Genomic DNA, 27,977 nt, shown 5'->3' with positions numbered 1-27,977 from the left:
AATTCCTCAAATATTTAGTATAGTATCAATTATAGATGGTTTCCGAGATGTAAAGAAAGTTAAATTTCATTTTAATTGATATTTACCATTGTTATGAATATCGTTTTGGAACCCGTTTTGGTTTATTCATTGGAATGGAATATTTCGGTACCGGTCAATTTCGAGTACCATTTCAAAATTACTGCTAAAATATATATTTATATATTATTATTACTATTATATAAAATAATAAATTTAATATAGTTTTCTATTAAAAGAAGTGGGATTATTATTTTAAAAAAAATTTATTTATGATTTTTTTAAAAATAAAATAAAACTCACATTTTGTGTAATTGTACGAAAGTGAGCTTTCAAGAAGCTTCCAATTGACTACTTTTTTAATTTTTCTCATTTCCCGACCCACCCACGTGACTAGTGACAACACTATTAGCTGCTCAAATGCTACTTCTTTCATTATTGCTACTTTTTCTTCATCATTTCACCTTCTGAGTTATTTTCTCCTCTTCTCATCTTCTTCTTCTTCTTCTCCCTTTTTGTTTTGCAAGTCACACTTTTTTTTCTTCATCTTGCTCTTCAATTTTCTTTTTAACTTCTCTGTCACGGTTAAGAGGGTCAGATAGTGAGAGATGACAGAGAGACAAGGAGCTACAATTGTGAGAGAATGAGAAGGATTTTTGGTGATCTAGGAAAAAAGATGCCGATCAAGTTCAGAATGGGAAAATAAGAAGACAAAATTCATACCGGCCGGAAAATGAATTTCGGCTGAAATTGGCCGGAATTGACTGGAACAAGCCAAAATGGGGAGAAATTTAATCCGAAGTGGAATGGAGGATATTACCATTCCGTTTTACACATCAGTACAAGATATTCTGGTTGTTTCGGCCAAAATGGAACAGAATCCACAACATTGATATTTACAATGCAAGTATCAAGAAACATTTATTTTATATTTTTTCATTTCAAATTTTTTTTTTAAGTGAAAGGTTTTGCTATTTACTAGCATGTAGCAATTGTTACATAATGGGTTATGTGACAGTAAAAAAAGAGAAACATGTGTCTAAAATTCATGTACAATGCATATGATCAGGTAGAAGTTTAGACACTTTTCATTTTCTATTGTTAACGCAAAATGAGTACTAACTTGGATTTTCATTAAAATAGAAAATTCATACGTTGGTCCCCTCCATTCAATTGAAATCCTCCATTCTGATTATGAGCATGACAGGAGTTGCATTTATTTATTGCCTGTGTCTGTGTGGGTGTGTTGATTATTTATTGCCATAAATATGTTTATCCATGCAAAACTTGTGATAAATAATTATCTGCTTTAAGTCTTGAACAAGAGAGATGCTACATTTACAATATTTTTATAATAAATCACTAATAGTTAGTTGTTATTGATTCAAATTTAAATCTAACACTAAGATGACTTTTTTAATTTGCCTCAACAATAACAACCAGTAATAACTTGCCACTTAAAATTTGTTATAAAAATATTGTAGATATATCATCTTTCCTCGAATAATTCATTAATTCATTAAGTTGGTTGTAACAGTTTAAACATGTTTTTCAGAGATATACGTATATACAGTAGCAAATCGGATATCTAATAGTAACTAAATATTTCGTATATAAAAAAAAACAATTATTTTGTATCTTTTCATTTTATGATATTTTGTTAATATTAAATAAATACTAATTTGAATTTTCATTAAAACAGAAAATTCATACGTTGGCCCCCTCCATTATTGGTTGGTGAAAAAGACAAACATAGGAAGACTTGAGGAATTGACTAGTGTGAATGGTTCATATAACTCACCAGTTGAGATCATGATGACAGGTCTTACTCACCAGTTAAGATCATGATACAGGTCTGACTCTTATTTATTACTTTCAGCCGCTTCTGCACCTCTAAATACTCATTTGAATTTTCATTAAAACAGAAAATTCATACGTTGGCCCCCTCCATTATTGGTTGGTGAAAAAGACAAACATAGGAAGACTTGAGGGATTGACTAGTGTGAATGGTTCATATAACTCACCAGTTGAGATCATGATGACAGGTCTTACTCACCAGTTAAGATCATGATACGGGTCTGACTCTTATTTATTGCTTTCAGCCGCTTCTGCACCTCTGCATGTTCTTAAAATTTTATAAGAAAACCAGTTTCTGCCACCCTTTGTATTGTCCAAATTCCCTTTCCCCTTGTTCCGCCTTGTAAAATGCATGCTACTTGAGTTTTTGATCAGGTTCAATTACACAATCTCTTTCTCAATAAGGGGTTACCATTTTTTTTTTTTTCTTGAACAAGTATTCGTTCCATTAACCCAAGAAAGAACGAGGGGGTATGCTAAGATCAATACCAGACCAATAAACCATGCAGTCTCAACTAAGCCAACTTCACTATATTTTCAACCACCCATTAAGGAGATATATTATTTTGTGATGTTATTTATAACTCCAAAATAAATGAAAAATTTGTTAGTATTGTCTAATTTCTGTTTTCCATTTCTCCAGGGATCAAAATTCAAACTTTTTTGGTAAAGCTCGTTGGGTTGTGTGAACATAGTTCAGAGGATAGATCATCAACAAGCTTTAGGTATGACTACTCCTCGCCAAAGTAACCAAACACAAGGGAACGATGCAAGGTAGTTTCTTTCTCTCTACTTATATGCTAAAAATGACTTTTTCTTTTTCCTTTTGGCCGGTAGTCTAACAAATTTAGTTCTAAATTGTTGCGGTTTTCTTTTAATAAATAAATTGGTTATTTTTAGGCTATCAGCTCAAACTTTTTTCAAGAAGCTTTCGCATGGCTGTTTTATTCTACTGTCGACTAGTATTTACTAACTTGTAACTCCATGTATAAGCATTAATACATTTAAAAATATACAATAAGATATATAATATAATTTATATATATATATAAAATTTAATACCATTAATAGTCATTTTTATATTTTATTAACTCTTTAAAAAATTTTGTAAGGATATTATTAGATATAAAATATAAATTGTCATTTTTTTTTTATTGTGAATCACTTTTATTTTTTATTTTTTATGATTCATTTATTCTAGATTCTTTGGTTTTAGTACTTAATAACTCACTAATGAATATTTATAATGTGGTCTCACATTGGATTCTAAAATTAAGAAATAAAACTCTTTAAGAATAAATAATTTATGACACATGACGCAAAATTGGAACTCTATTTTAGAATTTTAATTTGAGTTTCTCCCCGTTTCATCTATTATTATATATACAGATTTTCTTTTGGCCAGTAGTCTAACAAATTTAGTTCTAAATTGTTGTGGTTTTCTTTTAATAAATAATTAGTTCTAAATTGTTGCGATTTTCTTTTAATAAATAAATTGGTTATTATTAGGCTATCAGCTCAAACATTTTTCAAGAAGATTTCGTAAGACTGTTCTATTCTATTGTCTACTAGTATTTACTAACTTGTAACTCCATGCATATGCATTGATACACTTAAAGATATATAATAGGATATATAATATAATTCCTATATATATATATATAATTTAAATACTATTGATAGTCATTTTTATATTTTATTAACTCTTTAAAAAAATTTGTAAGGATATTATTAGGTATAAAATGAAAATTTTCCTTTTTTTTTTTATTGTGAAGCACTTTTTTTCTAAAATTCATTTATTCTAGACTCTTTGGTTTTTGTACTTAATAACTCACTTGAGTGAATATTTATAATGTGGTCTCACATTTGATTCTAAAATTAAGAAATAAAACTCTTTAAGAATAAATAATTTATGACACATGGCTCAAAATTGGAACTCTATTTTGGAAATCTAATTTGAGTTTCTCTTAGCTTCACCTATAATTATATATACAGATTTTCTTTTGGCCAGTAGTCTAACAAATTTAGTTCTAAATTGTTGCGGTTTTCTTTTAATAAATAAATTGGTTATTATTAGGCTATCAGCTTAAACATTTTTCAAGAAGATTTCGCATGGCTGTTCTATTCTATTGTCTACTAGTATTTACTAGCTTGTAACTCCATGTATATGCATGAATACGCTCAAAGATATATAATAAGATGCATAATATAATTTCTATATATATAATTTCTATATATATAATTTAAATATTATTGCTAGTCATTTTTATATTTTATTAACTCTTTAAAAAATTTGGTAAGGATATTATTAGGTATAAAATGTATATTTTCTATTTTTTTTAATTGTGAAGCACTTTTTTTTTTTTTAACGATTCATTTATTCTAGACTCTTTGGTTTTTGTATTTAATAACTCACTTGAATGAATATTTATGATTGGTCCCACATTTGATTCTAAAATTAAAAAATAAAACTCTTTCCATTTTATAAATAAATTGGTTATTATTAATTAGGCTATCAGCTCAAACATTTTTCAAGAAGATTTTGTGTGGCTGCTCTATTCTATTGTCCACTAGTATTTACTAGCTCGTAACTCCATGCATATGCATAATACACTTAAAGATATACAATAAGATGCATAATATAATTCTTATATATATATATATATATAATTTAAATACTATTGCTAGTAATTTTTATTTTTATTAACTCTTTAAAAAATTTTGTAAGGATATTATTAGGTATAAAATGTAAATTATCCATTTTTTTTAATTGTGAAACACTTTTTTTTTACGATTCATTTATTCTAGACTCTTTGATTTTTGTACTTAATAACTCACTTGAATGAATATTTATGATGTGGTCCCACATTTGATTTTAAAATTAAAAAATAAAACTCTTTAAAAATAAATAATTTATGACACATGACACAAAATTGGAACTCTATTTTAGAGTTCTAATTTGGGTTGGGTTGAAGGGTTTTTTCAACCCGGCCAACCCACTATGGGTTAAGAAAAATCCAATCTAACTTAACCTATCACAGGGGTCCAACCCAACCTAACCCATGTGGATCGGGTTGGACAAATTATTTTAATTTCTATTATTGATATTAAATTGAGAATTAGAACACCACCACCACAAATAAGAACATATTTATAACCAAATAATGTAATACTGAGTATAACACAAAATGAATACAAATTATATGAGGAGAACTTAAGGTTTGAGTATTATTTAGGAAGAGGGGTAAAAAAGTAAATAAAAATATTTATAAAATATTTTTTAAATATTAAATATAGGTGTGTCGGGTCAGGTTAAGTGGATTTGTGAATCTTATGACTCAAACCCAACCCGACTCATTGTAAAACAAATTGACACAGTATATATTAGGGAACAAAATGGTAATTTACTATAAATGAAAAAAACTAATTAGTGCTGCCAAATAAATTTTTTTTAAAATCCAAAAAAAATTTAGGTTGAACAAAATAATACAATAATACTCAAATCCCACAATGATAAAATTTTAACTCTGAACCTTGTATTCAAATAATTGAAGTGTCATGCCAATAATCACAATATGAGTTAGATGGTCAAGTGATTATATATATATATATATATATATATATATATATATATAATTTTATAAGAATTCCAAAGGATTCCCCATTTCTCATTTATATATATTTGAATAAGAAATTCTTCTTTTACATTGCGCGGTAGAATGAAAATTTATATTGTAGACACACAAAAAGTGACTAATGTTTTACATATTTACAACTTTTTGCAAATATGTACAACACTTGTCACTTTTTGTGTGTCTACAATATAAATTTATATTGCAAGTACAATGTAAATGTATAAAAGTCCTATTTGGATTTTCTTCAACCTACTAATTAATACTTTGATGAAGTGGTTAGTATTAGCATGAGGCGTTCAAAAAATATGCTATTTTGACACATTAAAAAATTACTCTATCTATTATAACACATCACTTTACAATATACCCTAAATTATATATATTTTTTTTTTACAATTTTAGTTAAATATTATTTTCTTTATTCTTTTAATTCTTTTTTTTTTTATTCCATCCTTTTTGTTGTTCCTAACAGCATTGAAGACATATAAGAGAAAGAAAGTTAAAATAACTATTAATTAATTCCAACAATCATGAAGAGAGAGAAAGTTTGAATAAAAAAATAACCAAATATTTTTACCATTTCTATCCCTACTGTGCTAGTATTAGAATTGCACTGTAGCATGTGCCAAATTATTTTTGGCATTCGGCACATCTCATGTCGGTGGTTTTTTTTAGTGTTTAACTTTAGCATTTATCACACATGATGCTAATGTTAAGATGAGGTTGTCATGGGATTGTAAATGGCGTTGGAATTTGGAGCGCTTTGTGTTTCATGGGATTGCACTAAAAGTTAAAAAATGCTTGTGAAAATTTCTAAAAACAAGCATATGCATCAAACACAGATCATGAATAAAAGATGTGAATCCGATAAAACTTGGAACGGGTGCGACTCCCTTGCTTCTGCATTGGAGCGTTCTTCACCTTACCAAGTTTGTATGTTTCAAACTTTGATTTCAGCATTTTGAATAATTAGTACGAGTAGAAAGTTTGACTATTAATTTGGCGGTAGAAAATGGTTATAATTTTACTTAATATTTTTTTATTGTATGTGATTTTTGACAAATTTACTATTAGCTTACATTTCCTTCTTATATCTTTCATCATTGCAAAATTTTTAAAAGATCAAAAATTAATAACTGTGTCATCAATTATATGTTTAAACTTCACGTTTTTGTACACTAAAATTATACATAAAAAATAAGTTTATAGATTGACAAGTAAATAACATCCTATTGCCATAAAATTTGATGTGTGTTAAAAACATAATTAACATGCAATCCAACCATTAAATTTTCAAAATATGTAGCCATGTTAATTTTTTTTAGTAGGAATTGTAGCTATTGATTACAACCAAGTTTGTAACCAAATTTTATCCTTAGTATGAATCATTGTTGGGGGATTTGATGGTTTTAGGATGATGAGATTGGTAATATACCTAAATTTTAAAGAAAATTGGTAATTTGGTGTAATCATCTCTTAATTTGTTGAAATTTTGGTCTAATTTTGTAATGATTAGAAATTAGAAAAATTAAAATTATGTTGTTTAGTGGTTTTAGCGGCAAAATATAAAAATCAGTTGACAAATAGACTACATCAACAATGATATAGGGAGTAATGCTAGATATACAAATTTTTTTACAAACTGCTGATGTGATAAGTAGTTATTGGTAAATAAAAAAGCAATGTTAATGGTGAGCCTAGATGAAAACTAATAAGAAATTTTACAAACTACTGATGTTGTAAAATAGTTTGTAACCGTAGCATTACTCATGATGTAAATAGCATTACTCATGATGTAAGATGAAATTTACAAAAAAAAAATTATCATCAATGAACCAAAAGTTAAAGGGTGTTAGGTAAAATTTAGATTAAAATTTTTAAAAACTTCATTTTTATCTAACCAGGTATTATGAAATTTGTGGAACAAAAAAAATTTCCTCCAATTGTAATACATTCTTATCTCCAATAGGGGTACACGGGTGGTGCACTTATTGGTCTAGGATGTGATGTAACATTAGAGGTTCTAAATTCAATTATCGGTCTATGAGGTTTCCAAAGTATCTTATGGACAAAGGTAGAGGGAGAGGGGGCTACAGCAGCCATGACCCCCTTGACTTTTCAAAAATCCCTCATTCCTCCTATACTTTTTGGGAAAAGAAATTAGATATAATCTTTTTTTTTTTTTTTGAGAAAAAAATATAAATTTAAATAATGGTCTCCATATTTTTACTAAAAACATGTAACTTGATTGGTGTATTTTTAGTGCTCTACTTGCATTGCACACAGGATAAGAGCTAAGAAATATGTAATTAAAACATGCGTCTGTGTTGGACGTATTGGGGATAGTTTTACATGCGTGCATGTCCTCATTATTAGGAAAAAAAAATATTATTACCAAAGAATTCCTTTAATTTTATTTATGTTTTTTTTAAAGACTTTGTTAGTTGTTATCTACTTTAAAAGCTTATAAATAAACATAAAATGTGCATATAAATAAATAGATATATATTTTTTTAATGATAAGCATAATTATATATATGTTTGCCATGTTTTTGTTCAGGAAAGCCATAGAGAGCTGGTATAATATCTTACTTGTATCGTCGCGTGCAATCGCACTATCACTGGATCCCTTGTTCTTTTTTGTTCCTGTGATCCATGAAGACAAGAAGTGCATTAGTGAAGACAAAAAAATGTGGATCAATGCTATTTTTTGGCGATCGGTCCTAGATTTCATTTACCTGGTGCATGTTGTTGTGAAATTTTATAATAATAAGAAAGGTGCGTCAAACACTGCAAGCACAAAACATCAAAGGCACCCGCGGATGTGTTTCATGTTCGACATTATAGTTATTCTTCCCATTCCACAGGTAAGAGAGACTACAGCAAAATTGTAGTTTGGAAAATGTTATTTTCAAGTTTTCTTGTGAATTGGAACATAACTAACAAAAGCACGTTCAGAAAATTGTTGGGTCCAGGGTACTCCAAGAGTACAAATGAGATGGTTTTCCAAAGCCAATTGAAAAAAAATCAATATAATACAAAAATTAACTTGCATTCGTCAACAAATAATCCTTGTATTAATTCGGAGTATATTAGTTTAGATGTACTCCGAGCACATTCACATAGAAATTAATTGCACAAAATCTAACATAATTTAACCAATTTCATGTTTCATCTACATGCATTAACAATCAAAATTTATCATCAATAGCTTCTCATAAAACAAAAAACTATTATCAATAATATACATTAGTAAATTTGATCAATACTCATTAATTAAACCTACAAATTAACTCTCACAACTATAAATGCACTCTCTTAAAGACACAAACTAAACTAAATCTTACATACTCATAAAAAACTCTTAAATATGAGGCTACAAAGTAACACTTTTGATAACCTGAAGGCCAATATACTCAACAGTACTTTCATATTGTCGGAATAAACAAACTCTTAAATCACACTAATGTGACAAGTTTTATTTAATTAGTTCAATTAATAAAATCTTATTGATTAAGAAATTTGAGATTTTATTCATGCCTACACCAAAACCAATCAATGTCTTGACTTAATGATAAAAAAAAAAAAAAATTATCATGAAACGAACATCATAACTTAAAATTCTATCATATTTATAAAAAGAATTGCACACCTATGTATCTTTTAACCCCAAAAGTAGTATAATATATCTTGCAACCATTAAGTCAACTATGGCCGGAGCCACCCTCCCCATTATTATTATTTTTAAATAAAAAATTCTAAATAGATATTGATTTTATATATGGGTAGTCCATTTAAAAAAGAAAAAAAGAAAAAAGATATTTATACTTATGGCCTCCATATATGCCAATGACAAATTTAATATAAATAAAATTTAGATAAATTGTATTTTTGGTTACTAAAATTTGGTAGGTTTGATCTTAGAGCATTATTTGTCTCTCAAAAACCTGAACCATCCGGTCTTGCAAAATCTTGCAAGTGTAAACCTAAATAATCTTTTTTTATTCCCTACTGAACAAATATTTGCCTCTTTCACTCTTCAGTGTCTCATCTCCTCTCCACTTCAGACTCTCTCTTCCCTCTGTCTCCCTCTTCGTCTTCCTCGCTCCTATCTGGTCTCTCTTCCCTTTCTTTCTCTCTCACCTATTTTATCTTTTTTCTTTTTTTTTTCCTCTCTATCTTCCCTTGAATCAAGCCTCCATGGTGGAGATGTGGCGTGGGACTCAAGGATCGGTGGCTGGGTTTCATCTTCCGTGGTGTGGGTTTCATTTTTGGTGGTGTGGGTGGCTGGGTTTCATCATTCCTTGTTTCGGTGGTTGTGGTTTTTGTGGGTTGGTGGCGGTTGAGGTGGATCGGCGATCGGCATGGGTTCCGATTTGTGGTGATATTGCTGTTCCGATTTGTTGGTCATTTGTGGGTTTTGTTTTGTGCTGATTTCAATGATATTGTTGGATTGGTGTGGGTTCGATTTTGCTGGGTTTTGTTGTTCATTTGCGGGTTTTATTTGGTTCTGACTGTGGTGATATTATTGGATTGGTGTGGGTTTGATTTTTCTGGGTTTTGTGGGTTATTTGTGGGTTTTGTTTAGGCGGTGGTGGCTGGCAGGGTTGGTTTGTTTGAGTTTTGGTAGCCTTTTTGGGTTTGTTCATGGTGGAGATGGTGGCAGTAGGTGGTGGCAGCAGGTGGTGGCAGCAGGTAGTAGGTGGTTTTAGTGGAAGAGACAAAAAAAAATTAGAGAGAAGAGATAGATGGGTGAGAATAGATATGGATTTGAGATATATTTTTTTAACGTGTTGTATGATAAAATAAAAATTCAAATGTGGGGATTATTAAAAATGGTATGGTATCTTTACTACTATTTAAAGACTATCCTTGTTTGGATCGGAATTTTTTTTTGTTCTAAAATTTTCCTACACTATTAGGTTTAAGTAAAAACAAAATTAAAAGATAGGACCATTCTTCCACTAAAACATTGTTTACAAAATAGAAATATTTTTCTACTAACTTATTTCTTTAAAGTAATTATATGTTTTTTTTTTTTTTTTAAAAGAAAAATAAGTTATACAACTCATGTTTGCTGTTTTTTTTTTTCTTTAAAAAGAACACAATTTTTTTTTTTTGCTATGACCACTAAAAAAAAGGGAAAGCCTTATTGCGTGCGCGTATGATGAGGCTAATAATTGATAAAGTAAATAGTAAAATAGAATAGGATAAGGGAATGCACTTATCCACTAAAACTTAAAAATTTCAAATTTGGTACTTTATTTATTTATTTATTTTTATACAAGATAGAATTTCTCATTTAACATAATCTAAGTGTATATGTGTGTGAAGTTCCCTTCAGGAAACTTGAATTCCGGCTCTTACTCTCATACTCCACAAACATTTATACATGTGAAGTGACCATCACACTAAGGGGTGCGGTGGTGTTCCTTCAATTTTTTAAAAAGGCACAATTTGGTATCTTCATCACGCATGCTATGAGGCTAGTAATTGATATAGTAGATGATAAAATAGAATAGGATAAAGGAATACACTTAGCCACTCAAATTTAAAAATTTCAAAATTGGTCCTTCAATTTTTTAAAAAGGCACAATTTGGTATCTTCATTTTCTTTACACAACTAACGGTACATCAACTTTCTCTCCCCCCCCCCCCCCCCAAAAAAAAGGGTACATCAAGGCACCCCATTTATTATGGAATAAATTGAACCGACCTCCCTGTCAAAAAAAAAAATTGAACCAACCTCATATATAGGGAGCCAAAATTGAACTTACCCTAAATTTTAGGTAGGAAAATGTTTTCTTTGTGAAATTTTAGGGACCAAATCCATTTTTTTTAAATTGAACAGGCCAAAATCAAGATTACACTAAATTTTACAGATAGAAAGTATAACTTATTCATGAAGTATTTGTTAAACTATATACATTTATACGAAAGTCTGAGGCTTCTAATATTCATTTGAATAAAGTCACAATCTTATTAATGATGAGTTGTGTATAATAAGTACTTAAATTAATTGGGTATTTATAAATTATTATGAATATATAGTTACCTTAACCGTTATCTCAAAAGTTAAAGGGATAATCTCATGAAAAAAATAATTTTGATTAAAGATATTGAATCTTTTTGTCAATCTTGACTCAACTTTGCTAAAGTTTAATGGGTGTATTTTATGTATTACACATTGAATTATAAAATACTTGATTTACATGTTGAATTGTGTCTATAACACTATATATTTATCCTACTATAAATATTAAGTGTATAATATATTAAAAAACACTTAATCATCAAAATTATATTTCGGCCCGGATGAGCTAATTTTTGGCTTTACCACTATTTTTGGTACACAGAATAGAGATTACGACATGAATTGAAATCTTTATTACTAGGCATAAAATGTGTTGTAATGTAATAACTAAACATATTCATAAGTTTGGTTGTGAGTTATAATATTTAAATAAAACTTAAGATTTATTTTAGGAAATATCTTACGCATACAATTATATCTCCTTAAAAGTTGCTATTTTTAAAAAAAAAAAATTAAGAGAGACATATGTTATTTTTTATGATTTTATATTTTTAAAATTGTTGAATGTATATGGAAAGTTTGTTTATTTAGAAATATAATAAGTTTTGAAATTATTGCACTTACTAAGGAATAACTAATACAACCATTTTAAAGAGAAATAGTTATTCCTCATTTTGAAGAATATCTATTTATAACTAATGGCTATTCTTTGTAATAAAAACATAACCAAACGAAAGAATAGCTAAATCATATAAATAACTATTACATTACAGTGTTTATTATAGCCTACCAAACATGCCCTAAATGTGTTTGACACACTATGCCAATGTTTATTATTTCTATTTTTTAATAGTAGTGGCTATAGAATAAAGCTCTAATATGTGATTTATGTGGGTTTTAGTTAACTCAATTAGTAAAGTTTTTTTATCGAATAAAAGATTTGAGGTTTGAACCTCGTCTATACCAAAAATCAATTAGTGTTTTGGTCTAATAATAAAGATCAATTATCTTGGAGTTGATACCATAAGTTGAAATTCTATTATGTAAAAAAAAAACCAAAATAAAAAAAAAAAAATCTAATTTTCAAAGGACAAAGAATTTTTCTTCTTGGATAAGGAACGTTATGTTACTTATTTGACAACAAAATTATTTTCCAACAACAAAACTTCAAATATAATATTAGTAATAAAAATAAAAATTTGAAACAAATTTTGTTAGGTTCTAAGACTTTAGGAATTAAATGTATTAGAACTTTAATTTGTAATGTATTGACAAACCATGATCAAAACTTAGAGTCTAGATTTAGGCTATTCAAAGTGCGTTTATTTGTAAAATTGGAATCGAGTGATTGCAGAATTTATTAGACTAAATCTGCAAGGCTCGATCGATCAAAAATTAGACTCGATCAATCGAACCTCGTGCAGATTGTTTTTCTACAATGTAGGGTTTTGTGTTTTACTCCAAGTATAAAAAGAGAAACCCTTCCTACGTTTTAGAAGTCTTTCTGATGTGCTGTGTGTTGAATCTCTTGTAAGATCTAGAGGTATTTACCTTCATACACACTTAAGGTTACCAAGATCAAGATTCATGTAAAAAACTTAGTGATCGCTTCAATTGCTGCATAAAGAACTTAAAGAAGATTTGAAACTTCTAAGTGGAGTCTCAAAATCACAAGTAGGAGAACTTGTGGTTGTAGTGGATCAAAGAAAGAAGTAGTCCGTGAACTCAGAGCTATCATGTAGTTGTGGTAGTAAGTTTTCTATTCGATGTAGCAATAGGATGTTAGTGGTCTAAGTCTTATTGTACAAACTTTAATTCTTTCATAGTGAATCTATTTTACCTTAAGGATAGCTAGGTTAAATCCTTCTCAAGTTTTTTACCGGTTTGGTTTTCCTAAGTTATCATATCGCGTGTTCTTTATATTTCTACATTATTTGCATAATATGATTTTCTTGTATTAACCTAGATCTGAATAATTTATCTAAGTAATCACTTGGCTAAATAACTAGATTAAACGACTTTTGTTTTAAGGGGTCTAAAAACGTACAAATTCTAATACATTCATAGTTATTAATTTATATATCCATTGACTCTAAACACGAATGTTCTTGCAATCCATTCAGGTGTTAATGACAAACGCACTCTTAGAAATGAGACGCGCTAAATATACAAATAATGTAACAATCTTGAACATTGTTCTTCTCATCCAATATGTGCCAAGAGTTCTTCAAATCTACCAATCCTTGAAGGAACTGGAGGAATTTAAAAATATTCCCATACTGATCAGAGCTTCATTCAATTTCTTTTTATTCCTCCTTGGTGGTCATGTAAGTTTAAAGTTTTCTTACATAGCGATTTCTTTTTCCTATTTTACATTGGCATATAGAGGATGACTTATTTATATTACTTCTTTTTAAATTAAAAAATAAAAAATATTTTAAAGAAATTAAGTGGACGCTTCATATTTATTCAATTCTTTTTCTCTTTTATTGATATTGTTGTAATAGTTATTAGCATTTTGTTTTGATATCTGCAAAATAAGTAGTTTTAGGATCACAAATTATTCCACAATTTTTTTTTACTATTCTCACACGGTAGATTGTGGGTAGTTAACCATCATTTACACATGGACTCAACATTTTTTGTTCACCAATCACACTCTGATATGTTATAGTTGTAGCAAGAAGTTGTAAAACAATTCATGATCCTAGTCTTTTCCCTCGAAATTTACTAAAGGCACATTTGCTATGTTGTAATAGCTCTTGTAATATAGTAGCTATTAATGTGTAATGTAATTTGGTCATTTGATTGCATCTTTATTTCTCGGATTAGTTATTACATTGGAATAACTATTTTTTAAATTGAAAAATAGTTTTTCTTCTTTAAAATGAATATAATAGATATTCCTTAGTGCATATAATAAGTTTTAACAGTAATATATTTCCAAAAATATAAAATTTTCTTATACATCATCTTTTACAAGCTTTCCATATGTAACAACCAAATTTATGTATAGTAATAGTTATTTCATTACAACGTCTTCTATTAATAGATGGTAATAGTGCATACCCTTATCTCATTCCTCTTCCCCTATATATGTGTGTGTGTGTGTGTTTCTCAAATTAAAAAAAAAAAAAAATTATAATTGCTAATGTAATCTACATTCAGTGTACCAAACATACCTTAATGTTTAATGGGTTTTATGATCGTTTAGGTAGCAGGAGCCTTTTGGTATTTTTTCTCAACTCAACGACTGATATCTTGTTGGCGTAAAGTGTGTTTGCATCAAGGTGGATGCATCCAAGGTTCTTTTAACTGTTACCACCGTTTTGGAAATCTCTCTGCTTTACATGATTTCTGCTCAATTGGTTCAACAAATACAAGTACCTTTGATTTTGGAATATTTCTCGAAGCCCGTAAGTCCGGGATCTTAGAGTCCACAGATTTTCCAAAAAAATTAATTTACTCTGCCTGGTGGGGCGTGCGAAATTTAAGGTTTGCACCCTTTACTATTCCAAATATATATATCAGTTGTTACAACAAGTAAAGGGACTTGATTCATTGATCTCCTCGATCGTAATAGAAACTAAGCAATATCACTAAGTCACTAGGTTCATGCTTCTCAAAAAAAAAAAAAAAAAAATCACTAGGCTCATGGCAATTACTATATCTATTCTTATTTTTCTAATAGTTAAAATAGTTATTAGTTCTCCTAGATTTTATTAGTGACCTCATTTAATAAAAAAATTTATTTTATTCTCTATTTCTTACGTGGTAAAATCGTTAAGTAGAATCACTCGTCCTCACAGTCACACATATTTAAACCATGAATTTCCTAATAAACATTGAATCACAATAGAAAGAAAATAGTTAATCCTTGAATTGTTTATCTATACTATTAATAACAGGATTCTCTATTTGGGTTTCATCATTTTGTGTACTAAAATATCCTTACACAAATTTTTAAACACTCTAAAATACTCATATCTTTTAGTTAAATAATTTTAACAAAATACACAAACTGGTTAAAAGAATAATTTATTGTTCCTAAGTTTTGGACTTTTTTCATTTCCCTTCTCCATTCTCCCCAAAAATTAGGACACTATCTCTATCTCACTTTTAAATATTATTCCACATTACCTTATCTATTTTTTTCAAAAAAATATGCACGGTTATTTATATATATGTTTTAGAAAGATTACTTCTCTTATTTGAATTCCAATGCCTCTACGTGAGAGTTAAAAAAAAAAAAGTTTTAATTTCAAATAGTTTATTCCATTCACATCAGCCACTAACTCATGGAGAAAGATCCTAAGCATTAGGACACTATCTTTATCTCACTTTTAAATTGTATGACACTAAACCTAAAATAAATAAACAAAAAGAGCATCATCGCACGTGCAAAACACGTGTGATGAGACTAGTATATAAATATCCGTATTGAATTTTTTACAAATTTTTTATACATTTGGATCTAAATTACAAGTTTTTTTTTTATTTTTTAATTTTTTAATTTTTTTTTAGTTTGCTACTAATAGAACTAATATGCTTTTATCCTAGAGATGCTCTGGTATGTTTTGTTCTTTAACTATATACATAGTACTATAAACATTACTCTAAACAAAACTCAACATATATATATATATATATATATGGTATGTGGGTTTCAGTTAGCTCAATTAGTAAAGTTTCATATCATTGAATAATAAATCTGGGTTGAACTTTGCCTACACCAAAAATAAATTGGTATCTTGATTTGATAATAAAGAACAAGTATCATGGAGTTGATGTTATAGGTTGAAACTCTATCGTGTGTGTATGATGTGTTCTTAGACTTGGTAAACAGACCAGGTTAGGTCTAATTTAGGCTTAAAAGATGTGGGCCTTAAGGGTTTTCTTTGTGGACGTAGGTCATCAAGACCGAACTATGTAATTCTTTGTGTTATTGTGTTACTCTTACATGCTTCCACTACTGCATATCTTATCTTAACTTATGCATTTCCTGTATAATTTTGTAAATTCTCATTTTATGATTGTAGTTATAAATTTTTAAGATTAGTGTTTCAGACTCTCATACATTATAGTTGTGCCTGCAGTTCTTATGGTTCAAACCTCCAAACAAGTACGTACATATGGGAAAACATCTTTGCACTTGGAATTTCTACCTTTGGCCTATTATTATTTCTTTATCTCTTGGGAAACTTGCAGGTAAGTATCCAATCCTTTTCCTTTCACTTCTTTTCTTTTAAAAATTGTTTAAGTGTCCTAGTTGTACAATTGAGAGAGAGAGAGAGAGAGAGAGAGAGAGAGAGAGAGAATGATATCTCATTAATTCGCTAAGTAATATGCTAATTACTTTTATTTTTATATAATTCAATAGCTACAAAAATATAGGAAATGATAGATTTAAACCGTTGGTATCTTTTGTATGGCAAAGGGCAAAAAACAAGAAATAGCAAAAAATTGGAAAGAGTAAAAATTAAATGAAAGATAGAGATTCTACTTTTACGATGATATCCAGATTTCGTCTACATAATAACATCTAAACGTTAATGTTCCAAAAATGAATGTTGTTCACAATATGGAACCAATCTCAACGACAATATTTTATACCCATATCACTCAAATTGATCGAATCCATCAATCCCTAGTATACCCAATCCAACTATTTCATCAGATAAATAGAGAATTAGGTTTCACAAAAACATTTTATAGATAGCAAAGTGATTCTAAAGCTGGGAAAATCAGAAGTAACAGACAGTGCACCAAGCCACCAGCCTGCTCATATTTCTACAATGTACAAATGTCTAATGGCAACCATATCTGACTGACTTAAAAGCAGATCAGGCAAAACCTGATACAATTAAATCCCATTAGCTCCATTAACCCAGAGATATACATATTATTATTATTTTGATAAATAACAGCACTTAAAAACAAAAACAAGAAGAAGATACCCCAAATGTACAGGCTGTATACTATGAGACCATAACAATCACAACCAAATATTGTTAGTACTTTTTTTGTCCTACCAGTGATATTATTGTTACTTTATTATTGTTTTATTGTCATTTACCGTTGTTAATTAGTATTAAATTGCTTTCAGTCAAATTTTTGGGATGGTTTCATTTTGGTCCTTATAAATTTTTGTTTTATTTTTATTTTTCATTTTATTTTATTTTATTTGTGTCCTAACTCTTTTGAAGCGTGTTTCTTTGTATCCTTTTCTTCATTTGCTTAAATTAATAATAAAAAAAACATTTCAACAACTTAGCTAACACAAAGAAGGCGCATTACCTAAAAATTTACTATCAAAATAAGGAAATTTAAATAAAATTACTTTAGCCAACAACTTAGCTAACCAAAAGCATATTTATGCTTTTTATTGATAAATAAATAAATAAATAAATATTTATTTATTTATTGAGAAAAAGAATAATATTTTATTCTCCAAGGGGCACATGAAATCATTTGATTAGTCAAAAGTGTCTTAATTGAATTTAAAATAAAATACGATAACATTTAATTAAACTGCTTGTATTTTAAATTAAATCTCAACGTGTGTCAACGTGTAATTGGCTCTTGAGCATTCTTTGGAATGTTTATTTAGTGACACTTGGCAAATTTCCAATAATCTATGAATTAAGATAGCGCATCCTAGTAAGTAGTATGAAGCAACTTCCTCTCAAAAGAGAGAGAGAGTAGTATATAGCACCCTATAATCAGCCATTTTGAACGTACTACTTTAATTTAGTGATATTACGTGTCAAATCATAATTGGCTGAAATTATTACTCTCTATAGTAAAGAAATAGGATAGACTCAAGGAATCAATAGTGCTCCATATCCCCTTGAGGAGAGACTCCCTCAACCTCTCTAATAGTGTACTTAGGGACTCACTCACTTAAGGATTAATTTTGACTCACTCAGAGGGCCACTCACTCTCTCTAGGGAAAGCTAGAAAGGCTTGCACTAGAAAATGATTTAAATTCATTTCACTACACTGATTCCCTTACAAGGATTAATATAGCAATATAGGTAAACTTATAGAAAATATAAATTAATGATTTTGTTAATGATTGCCCTAAGGGTAGTGATTAAGATGCATTTAGGGTCCATTTGGTTGGAAGGGTGGAAAAGTGGGAGGATAGAAAATTGGAGAAGGATGGAAAAGTAGGAGGATAGAAAATATTTGGTTTTCCCTCTTGTGTGTTTGGTTGGAGGGGTGGAGAAGTGGGAAGGTGGAAAACTCTTTTATTTGGTTGGGGAGAAAAAGTGAAAGATGGAAAATGTAATTTATATAAATTGACTATTATACCCTTGTTACATAATATGTAAGAAATAAAGTGAGGGGTAGGTGAGAGGGTATTTGTGTAAAATGCATTTCTTAACATTTTTCCCTCCTCATTTTCCTCCCAATTTGGGAGGATAAAAAAAGTGAGCCTAGGAGGGAAAACTTTCTCCCCTATTTTCTATCTCTCATATTTTCCTTCCTCAACCAACAGTAGAAAACATCATTTTCCATCATATTTTCCTCTCCTTATTTTCCATCCTCCTTATTTTCACCCCAACCAAACACACTCTTGATGTTATATTAAATAAGATTTATACTACATTTAAAAAATAATAATTTGTTTGTGTAAGCCAATGAATCATTAACATGTGTATTTTTATTTTTTGAAAAGTTTGTATTAGAGCTCATAATTGAGCATTTATTAGTCTTTGAATAGTGTCTTTAGATGAACTAGTCTTGAAACTCTTTACTTCAAATTTTAAACTTAACCATCTATGAAATCCATGCCATTTATTGTTTTTGGTCTTCATCAAATATTCTATAAAACTTTTTTCCCTATAAAAATCAATCATATTTTATTATGCCGTGTGCATGACCACCATAAAAGCTCTCCCCCCCCCCCCCCCCCCTTTTTTTTTTTAAAGAGAATTATTATTTAGCTATACTTCTCAATTTTAGGGTAATGGAGTTTTTAAAAAAAATAAAAAATATAGTAATACCAAGAACACAAACAAAATATCATAACAATTTCATAACATTCTCAAATTAACATGCCAACTTTCACATAGGCCGACAATAATCTCCAATTAATTTTTTTTTAAATGTTAATTTGGAAATGTTGTGAATTTTTCTTGTGTCCATAACATTTCTTAAAAAAAAACCAGCAAATTTGTGTGAAGAGGAATGAGATGTTGTATACTTGTAAGATATCCCGAATTGAACTTACTAACAGAATTGGGACAGGTTTACATGCAGCGTAGAGCTTCAAAATATGTAGAAAAATCTGGTGAAGGTAAGAATCAGGCATTAGATGAAGCTGTTGTTGAAAACATACTAAATGAATTGGAACAGCTTTACATGCAGCGAATTGCTTCAAAATCAAATGAAAAATCACCCAAAAAAAGAAGGTGTTGTTGTTGAACCCAAGACAGCTTCTATTTTACAACGAGTCTGGTGCTGCAATCACCCAAAGTGCGTTGGTGCGTAGTGTTGATGTCTTTGCTGTTTTGAGATTTGTTCTTCCAGTGATGGAGTTTCTACTTGTTTGGATTCTGAATAATAATGGTATAATTAGGAAAAGGACAACGTGTGAAATAATAATATGTTTGATGCACCGTATTAAATTCAATAAGGGTTAATGTGTAGAGAACCTTATATTTACATCTTTTGTAATCCGTGTGATGTGGTGTGGGATTTAATTATCTAATCCTTTTTCATATGACGGGATCCAATCATCCTGGATTATTCATTTATTTAACTTACTAATGCAATGAATGGGCATCCTGATATATAGGATGAATTTATTTTTTATTTTTTAAATTACACATACTACCCCCATATATGGGTTGTTATTGCAAACTCTGGGAATATGCTCCTTCCGTCTCATAGAGAAATAAGCCCCATGGTGGGTGAGACCCACCCCTCTGTGGGAGGGAGGAAGTATATATACTCCTAGAGTATACAATAATTTTCTCTCATATGTAGGGTATACCATTCTGAAAGCTCAATTAGTGTGAAAACCCTAATGCTTGTTTAGACCTTCAATTTTAAGTTACAACTTACTTGCTTTTACTCTGTAAATTCACTTGGTGTATAAAACACTAGTGAATGTTTAGACCCCCAATTTCAAAATAACCAATACAAGCTTATACTTAAAAAATTTATATGCAGAATAAGAGTAAATGAGCGCAAACAACCAATAACACTACCCTAATATTGGAAAAATACATGTTTGTATCACATACAAAACAGACGTAGCGAAAAATTAACGAATTCACTTCATTTGCAATTGATAACATATACTATTGTCACAGGGTCAATTTTTCTTTCAAATTTTCTGTCTGTGATGGCACTAGGTTCCTCCCTTAGTCTCAATCAATACACCACACACACACTGTAGAAACACTCAGAACAGAATTATTAAGGGAATTCACACATACACACACACAGAGTACACACAGTATTTACAGGGCACCAACCCCAACCTTTATTACTTAATATTCAAGTACAAAGGAAGCCTGGAGAACACACACGAAATTCTCTAAGGCAAATACACTCTCTGCTGTTGACAGCCCCAACAGCCTAGGCTATATGCACAGAAATAATTGTCACGACAGTTACCGCCAAGTAACTGCCCCCTGTCGAGGACTTGCTGCCACATGTGGTCTGACTTAGGACATTTGCAACTGATGTTGTCTTGGCCTGCTCTCTACATTTCCAACCCCTACATAGCAGGTCTAAACATCCAGCAAGCTAGGAACTGTTTGGTAACTGCTGGTAACTACTGTTGCACACTCTACACATGCTAGCCCATCACTCAGCACATCATGAGGCCTCTGCCCATGCTTTAGCAGCCCACACATGATTATCCCATGCCTTGCATAGCCTAATATCATCACAATAGCCCAGCACTACCTTGCACATAAGCCACCAAGCCCACATACAAAGCAACCCAACCAAGCCACCATGCCATCAACCATCACCTAGGGTCAGCACCACCTACTACTGCCCATCATCACCGAACCATCTCTGCCCACCATGGCTCACCACTGCCATGGTCTTGGGGCATCATGTGGAGCAAGGTGCCTCCACATGCTGCCCCTCATCATGCTTATTAATCTAAATCTAGCAGGGATACCGGGCTTGTTCCCCTCAAAGAGCACTTAAGAGCTTCACTAGATAGGCATGAGGAGCCATTGGTGTCTTAAGAAAACATTGAGCCAAGTGGCTGGCCTGATGTTGTCCAAGCACTATAATTCCTCATGCCATCATCAACAACTTGCAAAGCTCCTAACAACTATGTAAGTTTTAGAATTTAAAGACAAGAGAGTATACCCTGGTGTGGTGAAATTCAAAAATAAAGATTAGAAGTACTTGGGAACACTTTTAATCTTCAATTCAATTCCACTTGTGCCCAAGAATTGTAGTCTCTCAATCAGTTCTATGAATGTGTTCAAATGAGAATAAGAGAGTGTCCTACACTCACATACAAACCATTCCATGTACTTTCAAAATTCTGTATGTTTCTTTCCTTAAAACGGATTATCTAATTGGGCTAGCCTTTGGGCCTTTCAATTGGGTTTTAGTATGTGACTTGAAATGGGACCAAAAGATAGCAAATAAGACACTAGCTCCAATAGGCCTTGGGCTTTTCAGTCAACTCTTGACAAGTCTAAAGTTACCATTAATTTTATTTAATACCACTATATAAATATAATTGTATTCTAGGCCTTATTAATAAATTATATCCCAAAACGTTATTGTATATGCAACCCCTTCATAAAATATTCGTAGTAATACAAAGTCATGAATATAGACTGCCACTTTGAAGATTACTACATCTTAATCATTGAGTATCCGGTTTAATCCTTTAAGTTATTCATCATATATTTATGAAATCTAATTTCATAAATATATACTTTAGTAACTCCTTACTAAAGGGGTTAGGCCTAACACTTTGAATAACCAAACCTATTAAACTTATCTCAAGGGAATATTTTATATCTCCGTTAAGAGATTATGAATTTGATCTTGAGAATAGATGTTCCATCAACACTAAATGTGGCTGCCCAACATACTGAGATTTTGACCGTGACTTTAGATCTCACTCCTAACATATCAAAGCAACATATACTTCATGATCTGGTCCATTATTCTCTCAAGATTAAGAGTTCATGTAAATAGAAGTCGTGAGATTTATTATTCATTTGACAGTTGTTAGAAAAATAATAAATCTCACAGCAGTCCATTTCAATATGTCTTAATTCTTAAAACATATCAACTAGAAGTCTCCACTTCCATGATCAAGACAAATTATCTTAGTTGATATGTTATAATCTTCGCAGATGAAATGCCCAATTTCGTCACCGATTACGAACTAAAATTCTGAGTTTACAAAGAACTTGTGACTTATACATTCTGTGACTAACTCACATACTATGCATCTCGTGGACTATATGATAATGTTCGAATATTCATGTTACTATTATTCTAGATAAAAATAAAACAACTTTATCAATCACAATATTAAGTCATACATAATGTCATACATAATATCATACATAGCATCAGACAATAGGATTTAAGGGCACTAATCCTAACACCTAAGCCATATTCATCCATTATCAACGATATAAAGTAAAGCTTAAGAGTATGGAAGAGAGATGCAAACACAAGATAACACCGAGACGTGTTATCGAAGAGGAAATCGAAGAACTCGACAAAAAACCTCTCCGCCACCCACTAAGCGGTAATCGATCCACTAGAGAAACAAGTTGGAGTACACAAATAATAAAAAACCCTCTAAGCCTAATCTATCAATGTACTTGAGCCCTCCAAGCTCCTGCAACTAACTGGCTTCTCAGAACCTTGTCTTCTCTAGCTTTCCTAGATCTCGCAATATGCCCAATTGCATCTGCTAATGATTGACTCCTTCCAATGCTTCACAGTAGCACCAAAATCTCACTTAACACTCAGATTGGGTGTGGTAAGTGTTTGGGCTATTAACCTTTCAAGGATTTAGAGATGGAGAGGTAAGAGTAGAGGAAAACCAGAAGAAAATGTGTAGATTGTTGGGTTCTAAGACTTTAGGTTTAAATGTATTAGAACTTCAATTTGTAATGTTGGCAAACCATGATCAAAACTTTTAGTTGTTTTAGACTTGCTCAAAGAATGTTTAAGTTGTAAAGTTGGGATCGAGTGTTCTGCAGGATTTACTGTGTAAATCTACCTGGATCGATCGATCAAAAATTAAACTCGATCGATTGAAGTTCGTGCAGATTATTTTTTTGCAGAATTTTCTAATTCAGCCTAAGCTCGGTTTGACGTATAGGGTTTTATGTTTTGTCTTAAGTATAAAAGGGAAAACCCTAGCCATGTTTTAAGGATGCTCTTTATGCTGTGTGTGTGAATCTTTTGTCAGATATAGAGGTGTTTGCCTTCACATACACTTAGGGTTATCAAGATCTAGATTGATGTCAAGTGTTTGATGATCAATTCAATTACAGATTCAAGAACTTAAAGATATACAAGCAAGAGTGCTTGTGCTTGCTGGAAATTCAAGAAAAAAGTAGTCCGCAGATTCAGAGCTATCACGTGGTCGTGGTAGTAAGTTTCCTATTCGAGGTAGCAATAGAATGTTAGTGGTCTAAGTCGCTATTGTGTAAACTTCAATTCTTTTATAGTAGATTCAATTTACCTTGAGGATAGCTAGGTTAAATCATCTCCAGGTTTTTTACCAGTTTGATTTTTCTGGGTTATCATATTGTTGTGTTCTTTATTTTTCACACTTTACAATGATGTGATTTATATGTGTTAACCTAAATCTGCATAATTTACCTAAGTTAATCACTTGGCTAAATAACTAGGTTAATCTGGTTGTGTTTAAGGGGTCTAAAAACGTACATAGATGATTGTGGGTATAACAATATCTAACTCTTAAGTGTGTATTCTAGGGTTTTCTTTCGAAAAAGCACTCCTTACAATATGTGGGTAATGAGGGTATATATAGTGTGGGTAAAGACTTGGTAAAACAGACATGACAAATTAGCCAAATAGAATGTTTCGCGAGTATTTCATGGGAAGGCTTTACTCGCGAGACACTTGTGAAAACTCTAGGTTGTCATGACTCTTCGCATTCCAGTCATGTGCTCTACACGTGGCTATTTCGTGGGTTAGTTTCTCGCGAAATCCACTTTTTCTTCTTTTTAAGCTTAAGTCTTCACATTCTCTCACACTCATCCCTTACAATTAAAAACCCCACATAAATACAGGGAAAAATAATTGAATAAAATTACAATAAAATTTGGAACGGAATTAAAGCCAACACAAAATAGTTGTAAATAACAACTTTACAATCTCCCCTTTTGGCTATTCCATGACAAAACCCCTAAACAGACTCTAGACTTAAACTTGAGTTTGGGAACATAGGAAAAACTCACTTACACCTAATTCTAGAAGCTGTGAAACATTTGCGTCGTATACACCTGTATCCTAAAACACTTGCACATAAACAAAACTTTCATTAAGCTCATGATAAGTTGAACACAAGGTACGTAAAGGAACATGTAAAATGCGATCAAGATATTAAACAAGATATAATCTTTGAAATGTAACTTGATCAAACATGAGTGGTCATTAAGGAATGACTACGATGAACATTTATCTAGTAAATGACCATCTGGACACGCAACGTAATTAAGAGCAATACTAAAATTAATTGCATGTCCAACAAGCATGATGCATTAAAGAAACTAAAGCTAAAAGCAATAGAAATCAATAAGCAACAAGCAGGCTATAAAAACCAAAATACACAAATAGTATTAAAGATAAACTGAAATTTAAACTAAAGTACTTTAAAGCTTTAAAAGAAAGCAATGTAAATATCCATAAGTTATAAAAACTTTAAAAAATAAACTACTAAACCACCAAAATGAACCAATGCTCTATGATATGCTACTCTATGTTCCCCCTCAAGCTATGCTACTCCCCCTTTTTGACCAGAATGGCCAAAGACGACGACATTTGTTATCATTCTTAGTAGAATTTTTTTTGTGAGTAGATATATACTGTCTTTAGTAAATAGATTCTACGATATGAAAAAGTATTTTATTTCAAAATTAAATAAATGAGAGATATGTGTACAAAAATAACTACCCAATAACACATGTCTTTCAATTGTTAGTGGGTTAATTATTTTTTGCTAGCATATTTCACACTTATTGGATTTTGATACTGCTGATATGGTATCATTTGATACCAAATAGCTTCTCCTAAGAAAATAGGTAGTCATATGTTAAATAATTATTCTAAAAGTCTGTGATTGTCTTTCACGTGGTATAAGCGGACAAAACAAAATAGGTTTAAACAGACGGCATGGGTCACATACAGTTAATTTGGTCACGAAAATGGTTAATTTAAGGGTGGTTTGGATACCGCTTATTATTGAAAATTAAAAATTAAAAATATTGCAGTAAAATAATTTTTAAATGTGTAAGTAGTATTGTGGAACCCATTTTTTAATTTTTTTTTTCTAAATAAAGTACCTTTGGGTCTTGTAAACAGTGTATGAGATCCACTGGAAAAGCAAAAAAAGCTCTTCTCTTCTTGCATGGGATCCACAGTGCACGTTCTCAAAAAAAAAAAAAAAAACCAAAACACAGACGCTGGAATTATTTAGCTGTATCCAAATAGGTACTTAGTTCGTATTATTTTCAATTTATAGTTAATTTGGTTTTAACTATTAACTCATTAATTAATAAAACATATATGCTGAAAATTTTTGCAAAGTGTACTTACTTTTAAAATATTACAAGTGTGCAATTGCTAACAAAGTTGAAGTAATAAGAAAAAAAAAAAAAAGGAAAAAAGGCAAAAATGTAAAACTGGCCCTCTAACTTTCACATTTTTTCATTTCAGTCCTTTAACTTTCAGTTTTGTCAATTCAGTCTTCTAACTTTCAATATTTGTCAATGTAGGGCTCCATTACATTTTTGTTAATGGCTGCTATTAGACCCATTAAAACGACGTCGTTTTGCCTTTTACTTTTTAATTTTTTTTAATTCAGAATTAAAAAAAATCTGGAAAAAAAAATTAAGGAAACAAAACAAAACAAAGAAGAACCAAATCCCTAACCCATCACCGATTCAGAAATCATAGCCTTGCAATAGTTGGTATGTGAACTCGGTGATGCGGCAGAGAGAGTCGAGGTCAAGGTTGGGATGCTTGAGGGACTTGCAGGAAGGGTCGCTGGCGCGAGCGGTGGCCCCGCTGATGAGGACGACGCTCTGGTGGCTGAAGTGGTGGAACCAGGAGAGGACAATGAGGTTGCCGAGGTGAGAGGTGGGGTCGAAATCGTAGTAAACTTTGAGAGCTGAGGAGGAGGAGGAGGAAACGGCGGCAGTGTCATGGAGGTCAAGGCTGGTTAGGGATTCAATGGGGCCGCGTTGCTGGAGGATTTCGCTGACGTTGTTGTTGAGGCGAGGAGGAGAGGATTGGGATTGTGTGGATTTTGAATCGGTGATGGGTTAGGGATTTGGGTCTTCCCCTTATTATTTTTTTTTCCAGATCTTTCGTAATTTTGTTTCATTCTGAATGTAAAAATAAAATAAAATGCAAAACAACGTTGTTTTAGTGGGTCTAAAGGCAGCCACTAACAGAAATGTAACGAAACCCTACATTGACAAAAATTGAAAGTTAGAAGACTGAATTGACATAATTAAAAGTTAGAGGACTGAAATGAAAAAATGTAAAAGTTAAAAGGTCAGTTTTGTATTTGTACCAAAAAAAAAAAAACTTACTGAAAAATATTGCAAAGTGTACATATTTTTTTAAAAAATTTACCATTGTTTTTTTTTTTTTTAAAGAAGTAGCGAACTTAGATTTTTTTAATTCAAAAAATATAAAATATTTCATAATTATTAATATGATATATGGTGATTAGCCTATAAAAAAAAATTCTGTCAATAGCAAATTCTTTTAAAAGTAATTTAGCTTAAATCATAATTCTCGGCATATTAAATTTTGGAAAATATTATAAGTCCTTTTAAGCTTTAACATGTTCATTTTCATTTCCGCCATATATTCCACATTACTATGTTTAGTTAGCAGATTTTACTTTGAAATAAAGGAGATTCTCAAAAAACATAAATAAATAAAGACTTTGGAATAAATAACACATGTCCTTTTGGAAGGACCTGACAATTTCTCAGAACAAATTGAATTCTTATCCGATGAGGGCCTAATAATGACTAATGCTGTTGCTATAAATTGTGCCACAATTTGGATATGTAACGACCTGTGATTAGTAGAAGGGTGTTCTCTTATAGACTCATCACCATTCTTTTACCAATCACAACTCACCGCAAGTTGTGGCATCAACGTAGCTCCCTAATAATTTCTTAGAAAAAATTGAGTTCTTATTG

The 27,977-nt window shown here is 30.7% G+C and overlaps 1 protein-coding gene across 9 annotated transcripts; it reads left to right on the top strand.

Moving 5' to 3' along the window:
- Window positions 1–465: 465 nt before the first annotated feature.
- On the top strand, window positions 466–20,245 carry LOC142642559 (cyclic nucleotide-gated ion channel 1-like). Of its 9 annotated transcripts, none has more exons than XM_075816940.1 (7): window positions 466–921; window positions 2,519–2,649; window positions 8,071–8,377; window positions 13,668–13,871; window positions 14,759–15,039; window positions 16,641–16,752; window positions 19,801–20,245. In XM_075816940.1, exons 2-7 carry the CDS (start codon window positions 2,603–2,605, stop codon window positions 19,975–19,977), a joined length of 1,128 nt encoding a protein of 375 aa, XP_075673055.1. In that variant the 5' UTR covers window positions 466–921; window positions 2,519–2,602; the 3' UTR covers window positions 19,978–20,245. The 9 variants fall into 9 exon arrangements, with proteins under 9 accessions (XP_075673055.1, XP_075673057.1, XP_075673056.1 ...); XM_075816942.1 differs by lacking the exon at window positions 466–921 and adding an exon at window positions 1,729–1,871; XM_075816941.1 differs by lacking the exon at window positions 466–921 and adding an exon at window positions 2,071–2,094.
- Window positions 20,246–27,977: the final 7,732 nt, after the last annotated feature.

Source organism: Castanea sativa, chromosome 7 (assembly GCF_040712315.1).
Source record: "Castanea sativa cultivar Marrone di Chiusa Pesio chromosome 7, ASM4071231v1".
In the NCBI taxonomy this organism is placed as follows: domain Eukaryota; kingdom Viridiplantae; phylum Streptophyta; class Magnoliopsida; order Fagales; family Fagaceae; genus Castanea; species Castanea sativa.
Note: the sequence above shows the minus strand (reverse complement) of the source record. Positions and strands in the feature narration are given on the sequence as shown.